This window comes from Crinia signifera, chromosome 1 (assembly GCF_055691185.1).
Source record: "Crinia signifera chromosome 1, ASM5569118v1, whole genome shotgun sequence".
Lineage (NCBI taxonomy): Eukaryota > Metazoa > Chordata > Amphibia > Anura > Myobatrachidae > Crinia > Crinia signifera.
Genome location: NC_139217.1, coordinates 30,963,801 through 30,982,441, shown reverse-complemented (window position 1 = coordinate 30,982,441; position 18,641 = coordinate 30,963,801). Strand labels below are relative to the sequence as shown.

Sequence of the window (18,641 nt, the reverse complement as noted above, 5' to 3'; positions counted from 1 at the left end):
AAGCAATACCCCGCTAGGAGGGGGAGTCAGCCACAGAAGTGATACCCCGCTAGGAGGGGGAGTCAGCCACAGAAGTGATACCCCGCTAGGAGGGGGAGTCAGCCACAGAAGTGATACCCCGCTAGGAGGGGGAGTCAGCCACAGAAGCGATACCCCGCTAGGAGGGGGAGTCAGCTACAGAAGTGATACCCCGCTAGGAGGGGGAGTCAGCCACAGAAGTGATACCCCACTAGGAGGGGGAGTCAGCCACAGAAGTGATACCCCGCTGGGAGGGGGAGTCAGCCACAGAAGTGATACCTCGCTAGGAGGGGGAGATATCAACAGCTTTCAATTAACTGATTCGCAGGTGAGGCGAGGTTCCCCCTTGGGAGCAGGAGCCCAGCTGTAGAGGACTCTAGATTGCCTCCCAGAGTTATGCCTCTGGTCATAAGGGCACCAGCCATGCACTGTAGTATCCATGTTTCCATGCTGTCTGCGGGTTAGCTAGCTCTAATGGTTGGACACGCCTCTGTGGTAGGAGGCCACACCCACTGTAATAGCAAGCCACACCTCTCCAGCATGTGCCCCAATAACTGCATTCACCTGGTGGACTCTTCATTCCCCTTGGCCAGTAGTTCCCAACTGGGGGGTAATAGTACCTCTGGGGGTACACTGCAGACCGGTTGGGGGTACTTGAAAATAATATTGGTAATGGCGGAAGAAGAAGAGATCTCCCATTGCCGTTGCAGGTGAACCATGTCGCTTCATTCTGGTTCCGTCTGCTGCGTCACCTTGTGCTTTTGCCCGACCACCAGTCCACTGGGAGCTACGACGCTACCCTCAGACATCATACAAAACCAGCCAGGGACCTCAGCATAAAGCAGGTGCGATCCATTGTTAGACAACTGTGAATATAAATAGGCAATCACCGATTCTCCGACTTAAAGGAAATGCATCTGCTTTATTTTTAAGTCATTTTAAGCAAATTTACTACGGAACCATTTATGACAGTGTACATAATACCGGAGCTGTACAAACACAAATCACCTGACCCGGTATGGAAAACTGAGGGCTAGCATCGGGGCTACCATTAGAAATGGTGGGGCCTGGGAATCACAAGATCGGCACGGCCCTCCTTCCCATCTTGGGGATACCATCACTATGTCGACATGCATTGTGTCGACAACTGAAGATCGTCAGGCCTTAGGTCAACACCTAAAATAGGTCGCCATGGCTTAAGTCAACAGAGTCAGACGGTTGATATAAGCATCAGGTTGTTTTTTTTTGAGCCGACATGTGCCGACAGGCGGCATTTCATGCCTTACCATCCACTACAGCGTGGCAAGAGAGTAAAATATCGTGGAACTCCTCATGTAATGCCATGTATCATGAGACTGTGGTTGCCATGGTTATTATGCTCAGCATATGCTCTTATCATTTAGAGAAATATATCACTTTAACAAGGAATGACTTTTGCCTGGAGAAAAATAAGAAAATCGACAATGGACCTTTCTAATGAATCACAGAGGATCGTGGGTAATACCCTACACAACACGCTGGTTTCATTAATAGCTCATAGAAAAAAACCGTAACGAAATAATAATAATAACACGAGAACAGATGGCGCTATTATTGTAGTGTTTAATGACAAAATCTCATTACAGCTTTAGCCGCAAATTAATTTCACGAGTTAATAGTTTAAAAGAAAAAGTGCAAAGTTTTAATGGCTGTATATTGTGTAACATACTGTCCTGAAAAGTTAGTTCATTACTCCAGGGCTTGGTAACTGCAGACTGATTGCAGGGGGATGGGTTTAATGAGATCTTAATTCTATGGCAGGAAACAATTGAGATGTTCTGGGCTTCCCCAGATCAAAGGCAGCGATCTGTGACCTGATGTAGCGCTCACATTGTCATCGTGACAGCCTTCAGATCTCTGCGCTGACTGTTATGTGCTGACACAGATCCAGGTGGGGTATCCTCTCCCACAGGGCGGTGCGCAGGAGACACCACTGACAGAGCTGCGCTGAGTGCAAACCTTACATTCGCTCTAATCCGAGGCATAAGTTCGCCACTGTTTCCAGGAGGCAAGATAAATATTGGTGCCCCTCCCAACACACACACACAGCACCTACATATAAATGTACTACTAGGTGATTCTTCACACCGTCGTAAGGGGCTCCGCCCCCTTAACCTGTGAACGTTGTTATTGCGTGAAATATAGAAATTATTATATGGAGGATTCACTGTTGTGGGTGTGGGAGTAGGGGTGGTGTGGGTGGGGGAGGGATGGGTGTGTGGGTACAGCGGGTGGGGCATGAGTGGGTGCGGTGTTGCCATGGCTGGGTGCAGGGGTACTTTAGGTTGAGGAGGTCCAGTGCAGGGTGCCATGGGTGGGGGTATTAGTACCACGGGTGGGCTAGTGGAAGGTGCGGGGTGGACGCAGGAGGGGGATGGTGTCCGGGGGTGATGTGGGAGGGCTGGGTGCGGTGCAGGTGGTGGAGCTGCAGGTGCGGGGGAGGTGTATGTGGGTGGGGTGCCTTAGTTGGGTGGGGGTGCCGTTGGCACTGGAGCGGTGGGGGTGGAGCATCCTGGCATGGTAGGAGCTGGTGCAGAATGATCCAAAGATGCAGACCTTTTAGTAGCAGGGAGACGACAAGTCCCAGCCGTCTGCAGAATCAGCTGCATGCTGGGTGTTGTAGTACCCCAACAACTACTTGCAGCTAGTAAGTATCAGGGTGGGTTATGGAGGCATGAGGGGGCCCCCTGATTGTGAAAGCCCCCCCCCCCCCCCCGACCTTACCATTGCAGAAGTGGAAGAGGGAGGTGGTGTCATCCAGGCTGCTGCTGTAGCTGGGGAAGCCATCCTCCATCCTCTCCAGCACCCTCATTGAGCCACCCTGGAACGGCCTCCTGTGGCCTGGCCATTGGGCTTCTGTTGGCCCGGGGTTGGCATGCTGTTGATACTGGCTCCAGCCTATTGCTGCTTGGCCTGCTGGTTACTATGGCCACCGCCGTGCAGAGAGGGGCTGCTGCTGGCTCAATGGGTGTTTACGGGCATCGAGCTTCCCGGGCACCCGCCCAAGCGCTCATACCGGTGGGGAGGTGCTGTGCTCTGCTGTGGGCGGGGAGGTGGTGGTCTGCGGGTGAAGAGGTGCTGAGCTGCGGGCCAGGAGGGGAGGATGGCGGCTGCGGCTCCGGGACTGTGGGGTTGAGGAGAACAGTGAAGTTCCTCCGTCCCCGCTCCCCACTTTGAGGCACGGTGCAAGACAGATGCATAAATGGCGGTGGGAGCGGCTGAGATGTGTGGGGGTGGGCGAGCAGCAAGGGACTCGCGGCCAAGTCAGTGGTGCAAGCTGGGGAAGGGGGAGGCAGCAGGGGACCCAGGCCCTCCCCTCACTTGAGAGTAGCAGGGGATGGGACAAGTCCCCATAGCAACCTTCTTATGGCGCGGCTGATAGCCCTGATCTGTCACTCTATGAGCCAGCCCAGCGTTATACACACGCTCACAGAGTGACAGATCTGGGCTATTATATAGGAGATGTGTGTATGTGTATATGTATGTTATGGATATTATGTTTAAAATAAAGAGTGTGATGTCTTAGGTCCTGCTAGGAGGTGGAGTCAGCCACAGAAGTGATATTGATGGCTTTCGATTAACTGATTCAGACTTGCAGGGGAGGAGAGGTGCCCCCTTGCGAGCAGGAGCCCTGTGGTAGATAACTCCATTGTCTCCCAGAGTTACACCTCTGGTTCTAATGTGTATCAGAGAGGAAATAAACTAAATCCAAACACCTGCGCAGTGCACAAATCCGCTTCTCCCTGTCTTATGTACTAAGACCATGATTCAGACCCAGGGCTACCACCGGAATTTTCGGTCACCGGGACTGATTCCCAGTCCGGGGCCCACAGCCTGATGATCTGAGGGACCCCAAAGTCAGCCCACCACAAAGCCATTCCCCCCCCCCCCCCTCCCACTCAGCCACCTGGCGGCTCAGCTCCCCAGCCGCCACGCTCAGGTGCATGGCAAACAATTGCTGTGGGCGATGGTCAAGGTGGGTGATGGCTGCAGCTGTCATTTCAGAGGTCAGGCCGTATGTGCTGGGGGCAGCCATTGGACTTCTTGCCGTAAAAGCTAATTCACAGGTAGAAGCTAATTGAAACCAATTGTTAGGGCTACGCCTTTCATTTGTGTAAACTCTGAGCTTTTACAGCACAGGCGGCAATTTTATTTTGTTTAGGGCCAAGAAAACACCTGTGGACAAATAGTGCATTATGAGTTTGAAAATATCATTCAGTAGCCTTCTGTTGGCAGGAGCCATTGGGGCAGTACGGATGGTGTAATGGTTAGCATTACTGCCTCACAGCGCTGAGGTCACGGGTTCTATTCCCACCATGTGTTATATATACGGGGCAGTACGGATGGTGTAATGGTTAGCATTACTGCTTCACAGCACTGATGTCATGGGTTCTATCCCCACCATGTGTTTTATATATACGGGGCAGTACGGATGGTGTAATGGTTACATTACTGCCTCACAGCGCTGAGGTCATGGGTTCTATCCCCACCATGTGTTATATATACGGGGCAGCACGGACAGTGTAGTAGTTAGCATTACTGCCTCACAGCACTGAGGTCACGGGTTCCATTCCCACCATGGCCCTAACTGTGCGGAGTTTGTATATTCTCCCCGTGCTTGTGTGGGTTTCCTCCGGGTACTCCGGTTTACTCCCACAATCCAAAAATATACTGGTAGGCTAATTGGCTCCCAACAAAATTAGCCCTAGAATGTCTGTGTGTGCGTGTACATGTGGTAGGGAATATAGATTGTAAGCTCCACTGGGCAGGGACTGATGTGAATGTTCAAATATTCTCTGTACAGCGCTGCGGAATATGTGTGCGCTATGTAAGAAACTGTTAATAAATAAAATAATACAGGCAAATCTGTAGCCTTTTTATTGGGGTTAAATACTATCGCAAGCCGCTGTACATTATTCAATCATATTTAAGCGAGCAGCAAGTCGTTGTGTCGGCATCCGTGATTTAGACTCTGTAACCGCACTCTCGGCTGGAGCAGGAAGGGTGTATAACACCGAATCATGCGCCCATGAGCGTCGGTGATAATGTGGGACAGAGTTCATTACTCACCGCTATCTGGTGACAAAGCTTTTCTTCCCCTAGTTATAGAATAGAGTTGCCTTGATTTGGAGTGATCTCATTTTATACATCGTCTTATGTGAGAGCGGGGAGCGGCTAAACAATGGCCGCTGGTTGGTGATTTATTACCTGTCGGTGCAGAGCTGCTCACAGGCTGAGGAACGTACAAAGTGCTATTTTAGCCTCAGAATCAAGGAGAAGGTGATTGAGTCTCAACAAATCATATCTTTGCCGCCGTGTATCACCGGAGAATGCGGTTCTGGCGTCTCCCTGATCTGTCTGCGGAGCCTGCAGTCTCTGCAGCATACAGACCGCAGCCTGGAGGGATACAGTAAGACATTCAAGGCTGTATGACTACAGCAGGACAACTACTGGGACAACTACTGTATGGGGGCGGATCATGTTGTCGATAGTAATTAGGTCGACGTGCATTACAGAGGGAGCCACCCTCATCTATGCTGCCTAGGGCTTGTCCTGATAACTCATCAAAGCCTCAATGCATGGCGTATGGCATTACCGGTGAGTGCAGTACTAGCAAACATCCACCAGATGTCACTTTTTGAAATCACCACTGCGCAGTGAGATTCAGCCAATCAGCATGCGCCCAGTTATTTCAAATAAAACAAAAACGCATGTTGACATTTTCCCATGTCGACGTTTCCCCATGTCAGCCTTTGCTTGTGTTGATCTTTTCACTATGTCCATTTTGTTAACCTGCACAGTGTTCAAGTCTGACCTGCTCGTACTGTAAGTCATTCATACAGTAGCGTAATTCTGTGTTTAACCAATGTAGCGTAATGAGACGCACGTACAGCAGGTTCCCTTACACAAGTGTAACCTACGCAGTCATTAGCTCCATGGATGTGGGCTCCCATGAAGCCCTGGCTGAAACCCGGTAGCCATTTTGTTAACCCGAGTCTGGCCTAGAGCATATACAGTACTTCAACCATACTGTATACTCCAGTGGCGTAACTATAGGGCCGCAGCCCCCCCAGCTCCTAACTGCCATGTTACAAGCTGTCTGAAAAATCACAGAGTGCTGGGCATGCCCCCAAAGTGACAGTGGCTTGCTCCACGGCCGCTGTGCTTGCCAGTTGCCACACTTTGTACGTAAAGGATTGAAAAAAAAAAAAAGCCCCCCCCCCCAAAAAAAAATACCTCTGTTTTAGATTCCAAGTTCCAGTAAGTAACGGGAGAGGAATCAGAGGCTCTGTGTATTATACACGCTGTGCACCGCCGGAATATATTATTTGGGAACATGAGAGAAAGCGTCAGAACCGATGGCAGACATAAAGTTGATTTTTATTTTTTTAATTTTTAAATTCTAATGTTATTTATATTGGGACACTCGTTGTTGCCTCGTTAGTGGAAGGCTTATTATGAGTGCTGCATTAATATAAATGCTCTCTACTCCCAAGTGGGGCTCTCTCAGACGAGAGATGTCAATCACGTCTTTCCCCAGAGTTCCGCCTGCCAGGTTCCCCTGTAATACAGATGTAAGGAGAGATCAATATTGATCACGGACAGCATACATGAATTAGCCAGGTGCACTGAGGAAGTCTGTTTAAAGAGTAATGGGATTGTCTCTCTCGCTTACACCGTGAGTCATTGTACGCCACCTTTGTTCCTGCCGTGTCTCTCCCCCCTCCCCCCCCAGACTTCAGATGTGTACTTTGTAAGAGATCTCATTTATCCTCCCAACGTGGGCTTGTTTATCAAGCAGCCATTGCTGCGGAACCTCTTGAAATTAACATCAATCAATAAAGATTCCAGCATAGTTTCAAAACAAGTTTGCACGCTGGAATTGCTTAGTGCTGCCACCCGCCTGCAAATTCACTGCTGAATAAACAATACAAATATCAATTCTTGTTCGTCTTTCCTCACGCAGGCAGGGCCGTTTCTAGACAATTTAGCTCCCAGGGCAAAGAAATAAAAATGCGCCCCCCCCCCCCCCCCCCCCCCCCCAATATACAACATGGTACAGAAGAAATTGGGGGTGTGGTTTATTTGTCGAAAGGGGCATGGCTTAATATAAGGGGTTTGGTCTAGCAGGACAACAATTACCTTACATCTCACTTTTGCGACCTGCATGACCAGACATTGGTTACCGCAGGAATTGTCATTGTCCTCCCGCACTTAAGTTGGCCAGCTGAAGGCCACACAGTGACCTAGTACACCTCACAGATCAAGGCCAATGACAGTCTACTTAAATCATTATACACTATTTATCCGTGATTCCAATAACACATTACGCAGCACACTGTGATGACAATTACACCTTATGTCGCACACCATGATGACAATTACACATTATGTCGCACACCTTGATGACAATTACACATTATGTCGCACATCATGATGCCCATTAGACCCCCACACTGTGATGCCCGTTACACTCCACACTGTAATGGCAATTACGCAATACTCCCCACACCGTAACGCCTATTACACATTCGGTACTTGTGTAATATCTGGGTGCCCGATTTTTTCATTGTATTGCATCGCATCGCATGCAATATAGTGGCATACAATTCATGCGATGCGATTTTTCATTGTAAAGACCCGATTTTTAATTGTATAGTCACCCATGGGTGATTTCATACCCCCACTATCCAACTACGCATGGAGTTGATCTTATATAGTGTGGCGAGCGCAGCGAGCCACCGAGCCGGAAGCGTGGCGAGTGCAGCGAGCCCCACGAGGGGACGCAGAATACATGTAAGGTAATCTGCGTCCGCTCGCCACACTACAGTATATAAAATCAACTCCATGCTTAGTTGGATAGTGGGGGTATGAAATCACCCATGGGTGACTATCCAATGAAAAATCGGGTCTTTACAATGAAAAATCGCATCACATCGCATGCCTTAAGTAGTACCATGCGATGAAAAAAATTGGGCGCCCAGATAATACACAAGTACCACACATTCTGCCCCACGCACCGTTGCTGCCGTTTACTAATATGCCCCCACAGTGCCAGATATGCCCCCTTAGTGCCATATATATATATATATATATATATATATATATATGCCCCCACAGTGGCAGATACGCACCCACATTGCCACACATATGCCCCCACAGTGATAGCTATGCACCACAGTGCCACACATATGCCCCCACAGTGCCAAATATGCCCCCACAGTGCCACAGATTCGCCCCCACAGTGCCATACATATATGCCCCCACAGTGGCAGATATGCCCCCACAGTACCACACATATATGCCCCCACAGTGACAAATATTCCCCCAGTGCCACAGATATGCCCCCACAGTGGCAGATTTGCCCTCACAGTGCCAAATATGCCCCCACAGTGACAGCTATGAACCCACAGTGCCAAATATGCCCCCACAGTGCCACAGATATGCCCCCACAGTGCCATACATATATGCACCCACAGTGCCAAATATGCCCCCACAGTGCCACACATAAATGCCCCCACAATGCCACATATATGCCCCCACAGTGCCATAAATATATACCCCCACAGTGGCAGATATGCCCCCACAGTGCCACAGATACGCCCCTACAGTGCCACACATATGCCCGCACAACTCACTGTGTCTCAGCTGCTGGCCTGCTGCTGCTGCTGCTGCTGCTGCTGATGATTTCTTGGGGACTCGGAGGGGAGGGGAGCGGAGCGCACATCACGCGCCTCTCGTACTGTGTAGTGTCCCTGTCAGAATCAGTCAGCCATTCATAGCTCGCGGGCTGGCTCCTGATTGGCTGCCGCCCGCGAGCTCTGATTGGCTGACAGCCAAGTGAGCGAGGGGAAGGAGAGACGCGATGCGCTCCCCTCCCCTCCCCTGGGAAATTGCTGAGCTGTGGCGCCGCGGACGGGGATAGGGGGCAAAGGCGGCGCTGGGGGGAGCTGCCAGGCGCCCCTGCAGTTTAACAGAGGCTGACAAGCCGTGCGGCGCCCCGGGCTGCTGCACGGCTTGTCCGCCTCTAAAAACGGCCCTGCACGCAGGCTTGATGTACGCAGACCATATATAAAAGGGAGAACCGTAAAACTTGCAAAGAATGAAGACTGGCTTGATGTATCGGCACTATTTAAAAGCAGTCAGGCCCGTTTTGCCAAGAACGGCCATTGACTGTTGAGATCCACGGCAGTATCTAAGCGATTCATGGGTGTTTCTAGTGGACACACCCCCTTTCGGTTGTTCGACAGGCGGGATTCAATGTCCCAGTCGAGCGCGATTAAATACCCCCCCTAAAGCTTCAGATATGTAATCCATGCAACTGGGTAGGGACGGACATCAACCATCGGTCATGAAAATTTATAGATGTTATCACATGATGTAAGATGATTTTTACCATCGATGGCAGTGCCAAAATTTAGTTTTACATCATCGATGGTAGGCATTGACCTGTCTGCTGTCAGCCACTAGCAGCCATGCATTGCGGAGCTGGCTTCCAGTCCGTTGCATCTCTTCTTGCTGTCAGTCAGCACTGCACCCCGCCCACTCACTCATTCATAGGCGGGCAAGACAGCTACTCCCATCTTGCCCTAACTCTGTGGGCGTGGCCTCCATTTTCCAGCAAATAACTGCATTGTATTCAGGGTAGAGATGGCCATCTTTGCCATTGCCATCGATGTTTGCCATCGATAGTGGCATACTATGCAATGGCTGACCATCAATGTTTTTACCTATTAATGGTCATCCATTTTCATTGACTGATTGGACTGTGCAATCAAAACATAGGGGCAGGGATTCTCTGGTGCCAGGGGCGGAGCTATTCTCCATGTCCCGGACCCTTGGGGAAGAAAGAAAAAAAAGAAGCTATTTGTTTATGCTTGACATCGATGGAGGGAAACCATCTGGTTCATCCAAAACAATGGTAAAACTATTCTACATTTACCATAAACCATCGATGATTTTGAATCACCGATGGTCAATGGCCATCCATAATCAGGGACTTGCAGCATTCATGTATGAAAAACAGATGGCAGAAACCATTAATGGTATTACATTACATAGGTGCATACCAATCAATGGTTCTTCTTGTGTTTCCCATCGAGGACAACTGCGGAGTATGACCACACCCCTTTATGATAAGGGCACAAACTTATTACGACATTACCATGACCAAATGGGAGGTATGCATTAGTAAAATCTTATTTTCAAATTACATTTGTCCGGGGCTGTCCCCGATGCCCCTGGGCGGTGGGCATCGGGCTGATGGAAAGTGTAAAAAATAGAATCAAAACTATTGTTTTCTACTGTAGAACTATACTGTAGTCCCAGCAAGCCTACCCCGCATGCTGGGACTTGGAGAACCACAAGTCCCAGCATGCGGGGCATTAAAGGGCCCACTGGCACTTGTAGTTTTACAGTACAAAAAATAGTTAAATAAAACACACTGACGGCCTAAAAAATAAAAGTTTAATACACACATAACACACACTGATACTTACCTACCTTGAGCCCGTAGGTCGGTCCCTGGATCCTGGGTCCGGGGCTCCTGGACAGAAGAGTCCGGTTCCGGGGCCTTGGTCCTGGTTCCGGGGCTGGTCTGGGGTCCTGGGCTCCAGGGCTGATGTCTCCGGGGTCCAGGATCCGAAGTAGTCCAAAAGGGGTTCCTAAGGAAGGAAATCCTACTCACCTGGTCCCCGGCGACGACCTCGGCATCCTCTCCGGCAGACGCGCTGCTCCCGGCTGGTACCCGCTCACGGACTGGAGAGGCGCAGAGATGTTCATCTTCCGCGCCTTTCCTCCGAATGATTCTATTGGCCGCCTAGCGGCCAATCAGGAGCCGAGAAAGGCGCGGAAGATGAAGATCTCTGCGCCTCTCCAGTCCGTGAGCGGGTCCGTGAGCCACGGGGATAATGCTTTGGCCGCAGGACCTTATATAATAAGTGTCCCCCGGCTGTGGCATTACCCAGCTGGCTGGTTGGGTCTTGTGCTGGTTCTTAAAATACGGGGGATCCTTAGTCATTTTGTCCCCCGTATTTTGGGAACCAGCGCCGGACCTTGAGCCTGGTGCTGGTTTCATTAAATCAAGGGGACCCCTATTTGTCGGGGACCCTGATTTTATGTCACCAGCAGCGGCTCAATGAGCCCGGGGCTGGTTATGCTCTGGCGGGGGACCCCGCGCTGGTTTTTATTTTATTTTAACTGTTTAAACTTTTTTTTACACCAGAACCCGGCACAGATCATTGCGATCTGTGCAGGGTTCTAGCTAATTCGCCCATCAGAACCTGGTCTGATTTTTGGGCGAATTATAGACACACTTTATACAAATCGCATACCATTAAATATGCGATTTGTATACTTTTTCATGTGAAAACATCTGGATGCGATGTGCTGCGAAAAGCAGCCATCGCATTTCCAGTGTGTTCAACTTGTTGGGCAAAATCACACTTTTTTCACATTTTCGCAGCTCATTAAATATGCGAAAATGGAAAAAAATGCGAGTTTTGAAAAAACTCGCAAAACTCTGATTATCTCAATCCATAGAATGTCACCCAATGTACCAAAACCTGGCAATTTAATAATGTCAGAGGATGTGACATCATTAAATTAGGACATAACATCATTAAGGAGGACAAGGGCTGCTCCCACTTCTCATTAATGCTCATGAATATTAATAGCAAGATAATAAACATATACCGGCATTTAAAGGTGAATACGGTAGAAACTACTCAGCTGTAGCTAGGGCCGCTGACAGGGGCATAGGTGCCGATTCTGTGGGTGCTCAAGGGCCCAAGCACCCATGGAAATTGATGAGCACCCACGGGCCTGAGTCCCGCTGAGTACCTGCACTGTGCGGGTATTTATGTACCTGCACTGTGCGGGCATTTATGTACCTGCACTGTGGGGCATTTATGTACCTGCACTGTGGGGGCATTTATGTACCTGCACTGTGGGGGCATTTATGTACCTGCACTGTGGGGGCATTTATGTATGTGGAACTCTGTTGCCGTAATTTGAATATTGGAGACAACTGTGCTACATAATATAAATTGGTATTATTTTGTGGCGACACCCCTTCCCCATGAAGCCACTCCTCTATATTTTTGGCTTGAGCACCCACCAGCAAAAACATAAATCGGCACCTATGGACAGGGGGGTGCTGTGGGTACAGTCCCGGGCAGCTGCCCACAGCGACAGCGGCACAGTGCCACCCCCCACCCCTGTGGCAACACACCGCCTCCTCTACCCGGCAGCCCCCCAGCCAGGCACGCACAATACACAGTGCAACCTGCAGAGCGCTGTGCCTGGGGCACAGAGGGGCTCAGCGCTCTGCAGGCTGCACTGCGCTGTGTGCGAGATGCGCCACTGAGGAGATGCGCCACCGCAGCTAAGTAAGTAATGGTACCTGGGGGGAGGGGCAGCCATAATGGTATTTGGGGGGGGGGGGGGGGGCGGTGGCCGTAATGGTACTGGGGGGGGGGCCCGGACTGAAGGTCAGTGCCGGGCCCCACGATTCCTAGTGGCGGCCCTGGCTGTAACACACCGCCAATAGAATGTGTTTAGTTATGTGCTGTCTGATCATATATCTGCTTACTATGTGCTGCTGTTTAGGTGTAACAATTACACAAATTGCATTAATAGAAAAGAAAATGTATGTTGGAGCTATACATATTAAGAAACCAGAGCAGAGTGTATGTCTGCAATAACATAGGTTATGGGTTAGAATCCCGCGTATGTCAGAATCTTGACGTGTAACAAAGGACAGTGTGGCTGAATAACAAATTTAAGTTCAAGAATGTTGTATACGTATTAGCGGCGGAAGGGGTAAGGGAAGGAGACTGGAGGCAATCAGGGGACGCCACGCTTCAAAGAGTACAAGCAAAAGTAATTAAAATAGATAATTAACAATTGCCACCAACAGCACCCCCTACCTAGCAGCGCTGTGTGCAGTGGCAGCCTCCACACCACCCCGATTATGGCCCTGTAAGAACCCACACCACCTGCTAATTACAGCCTTGAGCCACCAAATACAGGTCCTGCCAGTTGAGTTCAGTTTTATCTATCGCCGAAAATAAAATACTTTTTCCTCCTTACACAGAAAACACTTTTCAGCGCTGGCAGAAACCTCGTCTCTCTGTAGCGCAATTACTAATCTAATTGCAGGATAACACAATACAATTTTATTTGGACTCTAATTTTAATACAGCATGTTTTAAATGGCCACAAAGACAAAACATCTGGCGGTAATTGTGAAATGCATTTACTGCGCGATTACTACACTTTCACACCCATTAGCCTGGAATAATATTGTAAAACTGCAGAAGAGCTGTATTAGTCGGGGAGTGTTGAAGATATTAACTCTAAAAGAGAACTCTATTACAAATATCTAATTGCATTCTGCCACATGACCGCCCACCGTCATTGTCTAACTAAGCTGTTCTGTGTTCGCTGTTTCTTTTCACTGCGGAAGTCGCTGGTGTATCTGTAATGGGTGGTGGATGCGGGGGTAAGGGAGGATCCTGTTTTTTTTGCATATAGCAGTGGCGAACTCAAGGGGGGGGGGGTTACTGAGCACCCAAAAACCTCTCTAAAAGGTTAAAAAACATTTTATTTAGATGGAGACAACTTTGAATAAAATAAGGACTTGGGTAGGACACTGGCTCCCCAACAAAATACTTGTCCGCTCTTCAGGACTGTCTGAGAGACTCCCAATTCTTGGATACTTCTCATAGATGTACTAAGCATTGGCCACATTCGCAGTGATACTAATCGCATATGTACTAACATATGCGAATAGTATCGCAAAGGGCAGCACTTGCAATAAGAGCTGCCCTTTGTGAAGCAGACAGCAATTGGGGGGGGGGGGGGTAATGAAGGGTGCAAGTGGCTCTCCCCCTCCTGTTGTAACCAGCAGCCTCCTACTCAGACGGCTGCCAGGGCTGCCCGGGCTCCGCCTTTTCCTCCCTGCACCCGGAAGGGGGATATTCTGGTGCTAGGGAGGAGGAGGTCCCTGGTCTGGGCAGCACAGCAGGAGGGGGAAAGGGGGGGCAGTGTGGGGTAGCGGGGGTTGGATTGGGGTGGCGGGGGACCCAAAAGGAAGCCCATAGGGTTATCACAGCATTTTCTGTTTAGTGCATCCCTCCCAGAGTCTGGAATCCATGACTTCGAACAAGAATGTCCAAACTATGGCCCTCCAGCTGTTGTGAAACTACAAGTCCCATGATGCCTTGCCACAGTTTTGCTATTAGGAAATACTAAAACTATGGTAAGGCATGCTGGGATGTGTAGTTTCACAGCAGCTGGAGGGCCACAGTTTGAACATGTCTGGAATAATCAATGGTCGATAAGTGTCAAACTTATTGTTTGTCTGTGCCATGAGCGCAAATGAAAGGATATCTACCATTTACCACTTGGCAACATCACCACTTAAATTTTTTAGAAGCATTATTAAATGTATCCCTTAGGGGGCAAACATCTATGCACCCCTATCCAACTGCATTGAAGGCGTACAGAGTTTTTAAAAAGTCAAATCTTGTTAAAAGCAGGCTCTGGATTGTCAAAAGCCGTTTTTGACAATTCGCAGCCGTTCTGACGGTCGGAACTGTTTTGACAGTCGGAAACATTGCCCCCCCTTAATCAATTTATGGCAGCTGTGATACCTCTTCAGTGACAGTCCCCTGAAGCTCCCTCACCCATCTTTAGGATAGTATGCTAATGGTATTGGCCGTGGAAACAATTACCACCTGTAGAATCACATGGGTAGTAAATCCAGCGACAGTTGGAAAAACATAAAAACCCAAAAACGTGTGTCGACATTCTGTGTGCCGACCTTCGTCATGTCACCCTACTGAACATGTCTTTTTTACTATCTGTCATTTTCCTGTCTTCCATTTGACCATGTCGACATTGTGTAACTGTCAACCTAATGCATGTTGACCACATATCCAGCAGATTAAGGGGGGGGGGGGGGCATATTGCACCCCGGGCCCCCCTTTGCTTTAGTGCTCTAACATCACTAGCTGTCCCTCTTATGCAGCAGCAGGAGAGCAGGAGAATTCAAGCAGAAGTGTAGGTTTCATAAGCTGGAACTGGAAAGGGTCATGTTGGGAGATATGCATAATCATATATACTGTACCCACCGCAACCACTTACACCACCTTCCACTGCATCCCCCCCCCCCCCCCCCCCCCCCGTTTTAAGTGTCCTGGGTTGACCATATGGGCCCAACCTATTGACTCTGGACCTAGACCCTGTCCACTTATACATCAGAACCTCAATAACACGTATTGCCAGCTCCTGCTGACACATTTATTGCAACAATAAAGGGCAGAGACAGAAAATGCCTCGTAAAATGGCAGAGAAACAAAAATAATGATAAAACTCTTTCAGGCGTTTTTTGTTTAATTGCTAGAGTATTCTAATATAATTCATTATGACAGGTACACTTGCCAATTAGAACATCTCTATTAAATCACTGTTTATAAATAAATAATAACAAACACATGCCGTTACAGATTAGTAGTGTGCCCCCTGCCGTGAAGGGTTGTGGCTACAAGCAGTGAACCATGAGCTGGCCCTTCCCCTTGTGATGAGGGAGCGTGGCAACAAGCAGTGTGCCCTGTGCTGGACCTCCCCCCTGCAGTGAAGGGGTGTGGCTACAAGCAGTGTTCCCTGTGCCAGTGCTCCCCCTGCAATGAAGCATCATGGCTACAAACAGTGTGGTCTGTTCCAGCCCTTTCCCCTTCAGTGAATAGCGGCATGGCTACAAACAGTGTACCCTGCGCTGGCCCTTCCCCCTGCGGTAAAGGACGTGGCTACAAGCCATGTGCCCTGTTCAGGCCCTTCGTCCTGAGGTGAGGGGGCATGGCTGCAAGCAGTGTGCCCTGTGCTGATCCTTCCCCCTGCAGTGATGGGGCAGGGCTACAAGCAGTGTGCTCTTTTCTGGCCCTTCCTCCTGAGATAAGGGGTGTGTGGCTACAAGCAGTGTGCCCTGTGCTGATACTTCCCCCTGCAGTGAGGGGGCAGGGCTACAAGCAGTGTGCCCTGTTCCGGCCCTTCGTCCTGAGGTGAGGGGGCATGGCTACAAGCAGTGTGTCCTGTTCCGGCCCTTCTCCTGAGATAAGGGGGCATGGCTACAAGCAGTGTGCCCTGTGCTGATCCTTCGCCCTGCAGTGAGGGGGCAGGGCTACAAGCAGTATGCTCTTTTCAGGCCCTTCCTCCTGAGATAAAGGGGCGTGGCTACAAGCAGTGCCCTGTGCTGACCCTAACAGTGAGGGGGCGTGGCTACAAGCAGTGAACCGGCCCTTACTTCTGAGTCTGTGACATCATTGTGTTGAAGTGAGGGAGCGGGACTACCAGCGATCCAGACACTACACCATACTAGCCAGATACAGTAGGGATGGCTACCAGTGTGGGCATGTCAATGGTGATATGGCCAGTGGACATCAATTGTTGCCAACATTGCGATGGATGAGCACCGATGGTGTCACCCCTGTTCTTTGCCTCATCAGCCCATGGGCCATGCGGAACTTCAGTACATTGGCATAAAATCACCTATTAAAATGAATGATCTGCAATATGCCGGATATACCTTCCTGATTCAGGGCTGATGTGTGATTGCTTCACCATGGTGCATGTGTTTCCCTGACGTATGCTGTTACTTACGCCTTATTGGTGTTAGGTACAGCAAGGCAATACCAAGGGCATTCATGGGCGCGGACTGGGAGGCGGCCTAAAGTGAATGCAAAAAAGGCTGTCTCTAGGGATGATATGTATGTGTCATGGGCTTGCTGACAGTCACTACACAGTCCATGGCAAATGAAAGTGGGCACCTCGTAGCTTGCACAGAAGGGACTGGCTGGCACTAGGATTTGCACGTTCCTTCTCCCGCAAATCCTCAAAAAACAACAACAAATTGTGGCTGCATCTGTGACCACTTCTGAATTCAGGATCACTGTGGCTACCGCACTTATCTTAGCAACACCGTTACCATGGAAACAGACTATGGAGTGCTTGGATACTTTCAAATTTTACAACTGTTGCTAAGGGAGGTCATGTGCTCCCATTTTGGCAAATAACAGTAACAGTATAGTTCTGAGTCGTGAACAGGGAATTTCGGTCATATTTTCAGTTTACATTGGAAGTTATTATCCCAGTAGACTGAAGCACCCAACATAATGCATGTAATCAGGCAACAGTCGTTTTGAGCTGAATTAGCCTCTAATGTTGAAGATTACAAGAGAAGGGTTAATCCTAAGTATCCTCCAATGATAGTGATAATCAGTGTACAAGTAATTACCTTGCACTCTTACTGCGGAGGATAATTCTGATTGTCTTAAGTATAAGGACAAGCAGCCGGTACACTGTTTTATCATCGCAGTAACTCTACACATCAATTTCCATGTGCGCCGGTGATAGAGCTGCTGGGATGGCTGTCATAAGCCTGTGTCAGCAGCATAATGAAGTCTGATGGCACTTACATCATGACCGGTCTCTCCTCACTCACAGGTGCGTATAATGAATAATGTCTTATTATAGCTGTGATTCCAATGAAACGGCTATGTCTACATTATGGCGTATATATATATGTCAAAGTTTGCATTGATAAAGTGCCAACCAACCAACTGTCAGTTTTTTAAACACAACTTGTGACATGCCAGGAGCTGATTGGTAGTTTATCTCTCTTCGCTTCATCTCTCGTAGTGGCTTGATACATTTCACAGCAAGAGTTGGAGGAGGTGGATCTGAATGGATCCCTCTTCACACGCTATTGATAAATATCAATAAAAATCGACCTTTGGTATAAATATTCCCTAGGTCACAATAATGTAGGTGTGCTTAGTTGACCGAAGCGGTGTGCAAAAGTAATGATTACAGTAGCTTGTCCAATGTTCTGTTGGCGACCAGACCACCAGTTTCCATAGGAAATCCAAGATTTCACACCTTTTTTTGACAAAAGGTCCAACAACAAATACCCATATGCACCAATATTGTTTCAGTTTCCGCGCAGGTTGAGAAAATCTGGAATGTCTGGAGGCTGGATGGTCAGCCAAGGCCTCTGAGATCTCCTCCTTCCCAACCCAATGCTCAGAAACTGTAACCCATTAATTGCCTTATGTACCAGTGTGCATAAACTTTTCCTTGGTCCATGCCGTATATTTTGCACTGCAGACCCTGACTTCTAATTACTAGATGACCAAAGGTGTAATTGCCATAGCTCAACCCCGCCATGCCCAGGAGTACAGAAGAAGACAATTAGACCAAATTGTTTGTTCTAGATTTATGGTCAGTTGGAAGTAAAGTCAATACTGTACATGATTCTAATAGTTCCAATAATGTTGGGGTTTTATTGACCACCCCTCAACCTCTGTCTGCCAAACAGGTCTTCAGAAGCATTTCCATTCTGTTCCCTACAATTGACTTTCTTTTGGATGCTTATCTCTGCAGGGGAGTGCTTACTCGGAGGAGGAGCTTCAGAGTTCAGCGGGGGTGTGCACAGTGACGCTGACCTATAGGATGAATCATTACCATTTCTCACATCTGTGGTGGCCACAGATCTATGCCTAACATCTATAGAAGGGAAGGTA

The 18,641-nt window shown here is 48.9% G+C and overlaps 1 protein-coding gene across 2 annotated transcripts in view; it reads right to left on the bottom strand.

Annotated features, from left to right (window-relative positions):
* Nucleotides 1–18,641, bottom strand: part of GFRA4 (GDNF family receptor alpha 4) — a 319,424-nt gene that overhangs the window by 65,485 nt on the left and 235,298 nt on the right. Inside the window, exon 1 of one of the 2 annotated variants that reach the window (XM_083185349.1) lies at nucleotides 2,782–3,273. The exons of the other annotated variant lie outside the window; for it this stretch is intronic. Coding sequence (XP_083041475.1) covers nucleotides 2,782–2,869 — 88 coding nt within the window. The 5' untranslated portion in view covers nucleotides 2,870–3,273. Of the gene's footprint in view, nucleotides 1–2,781; nucleotides 3,274–18,641 lie in introns of those variants that run through there. 2 annotated transcript variants of the gene reach the window in all.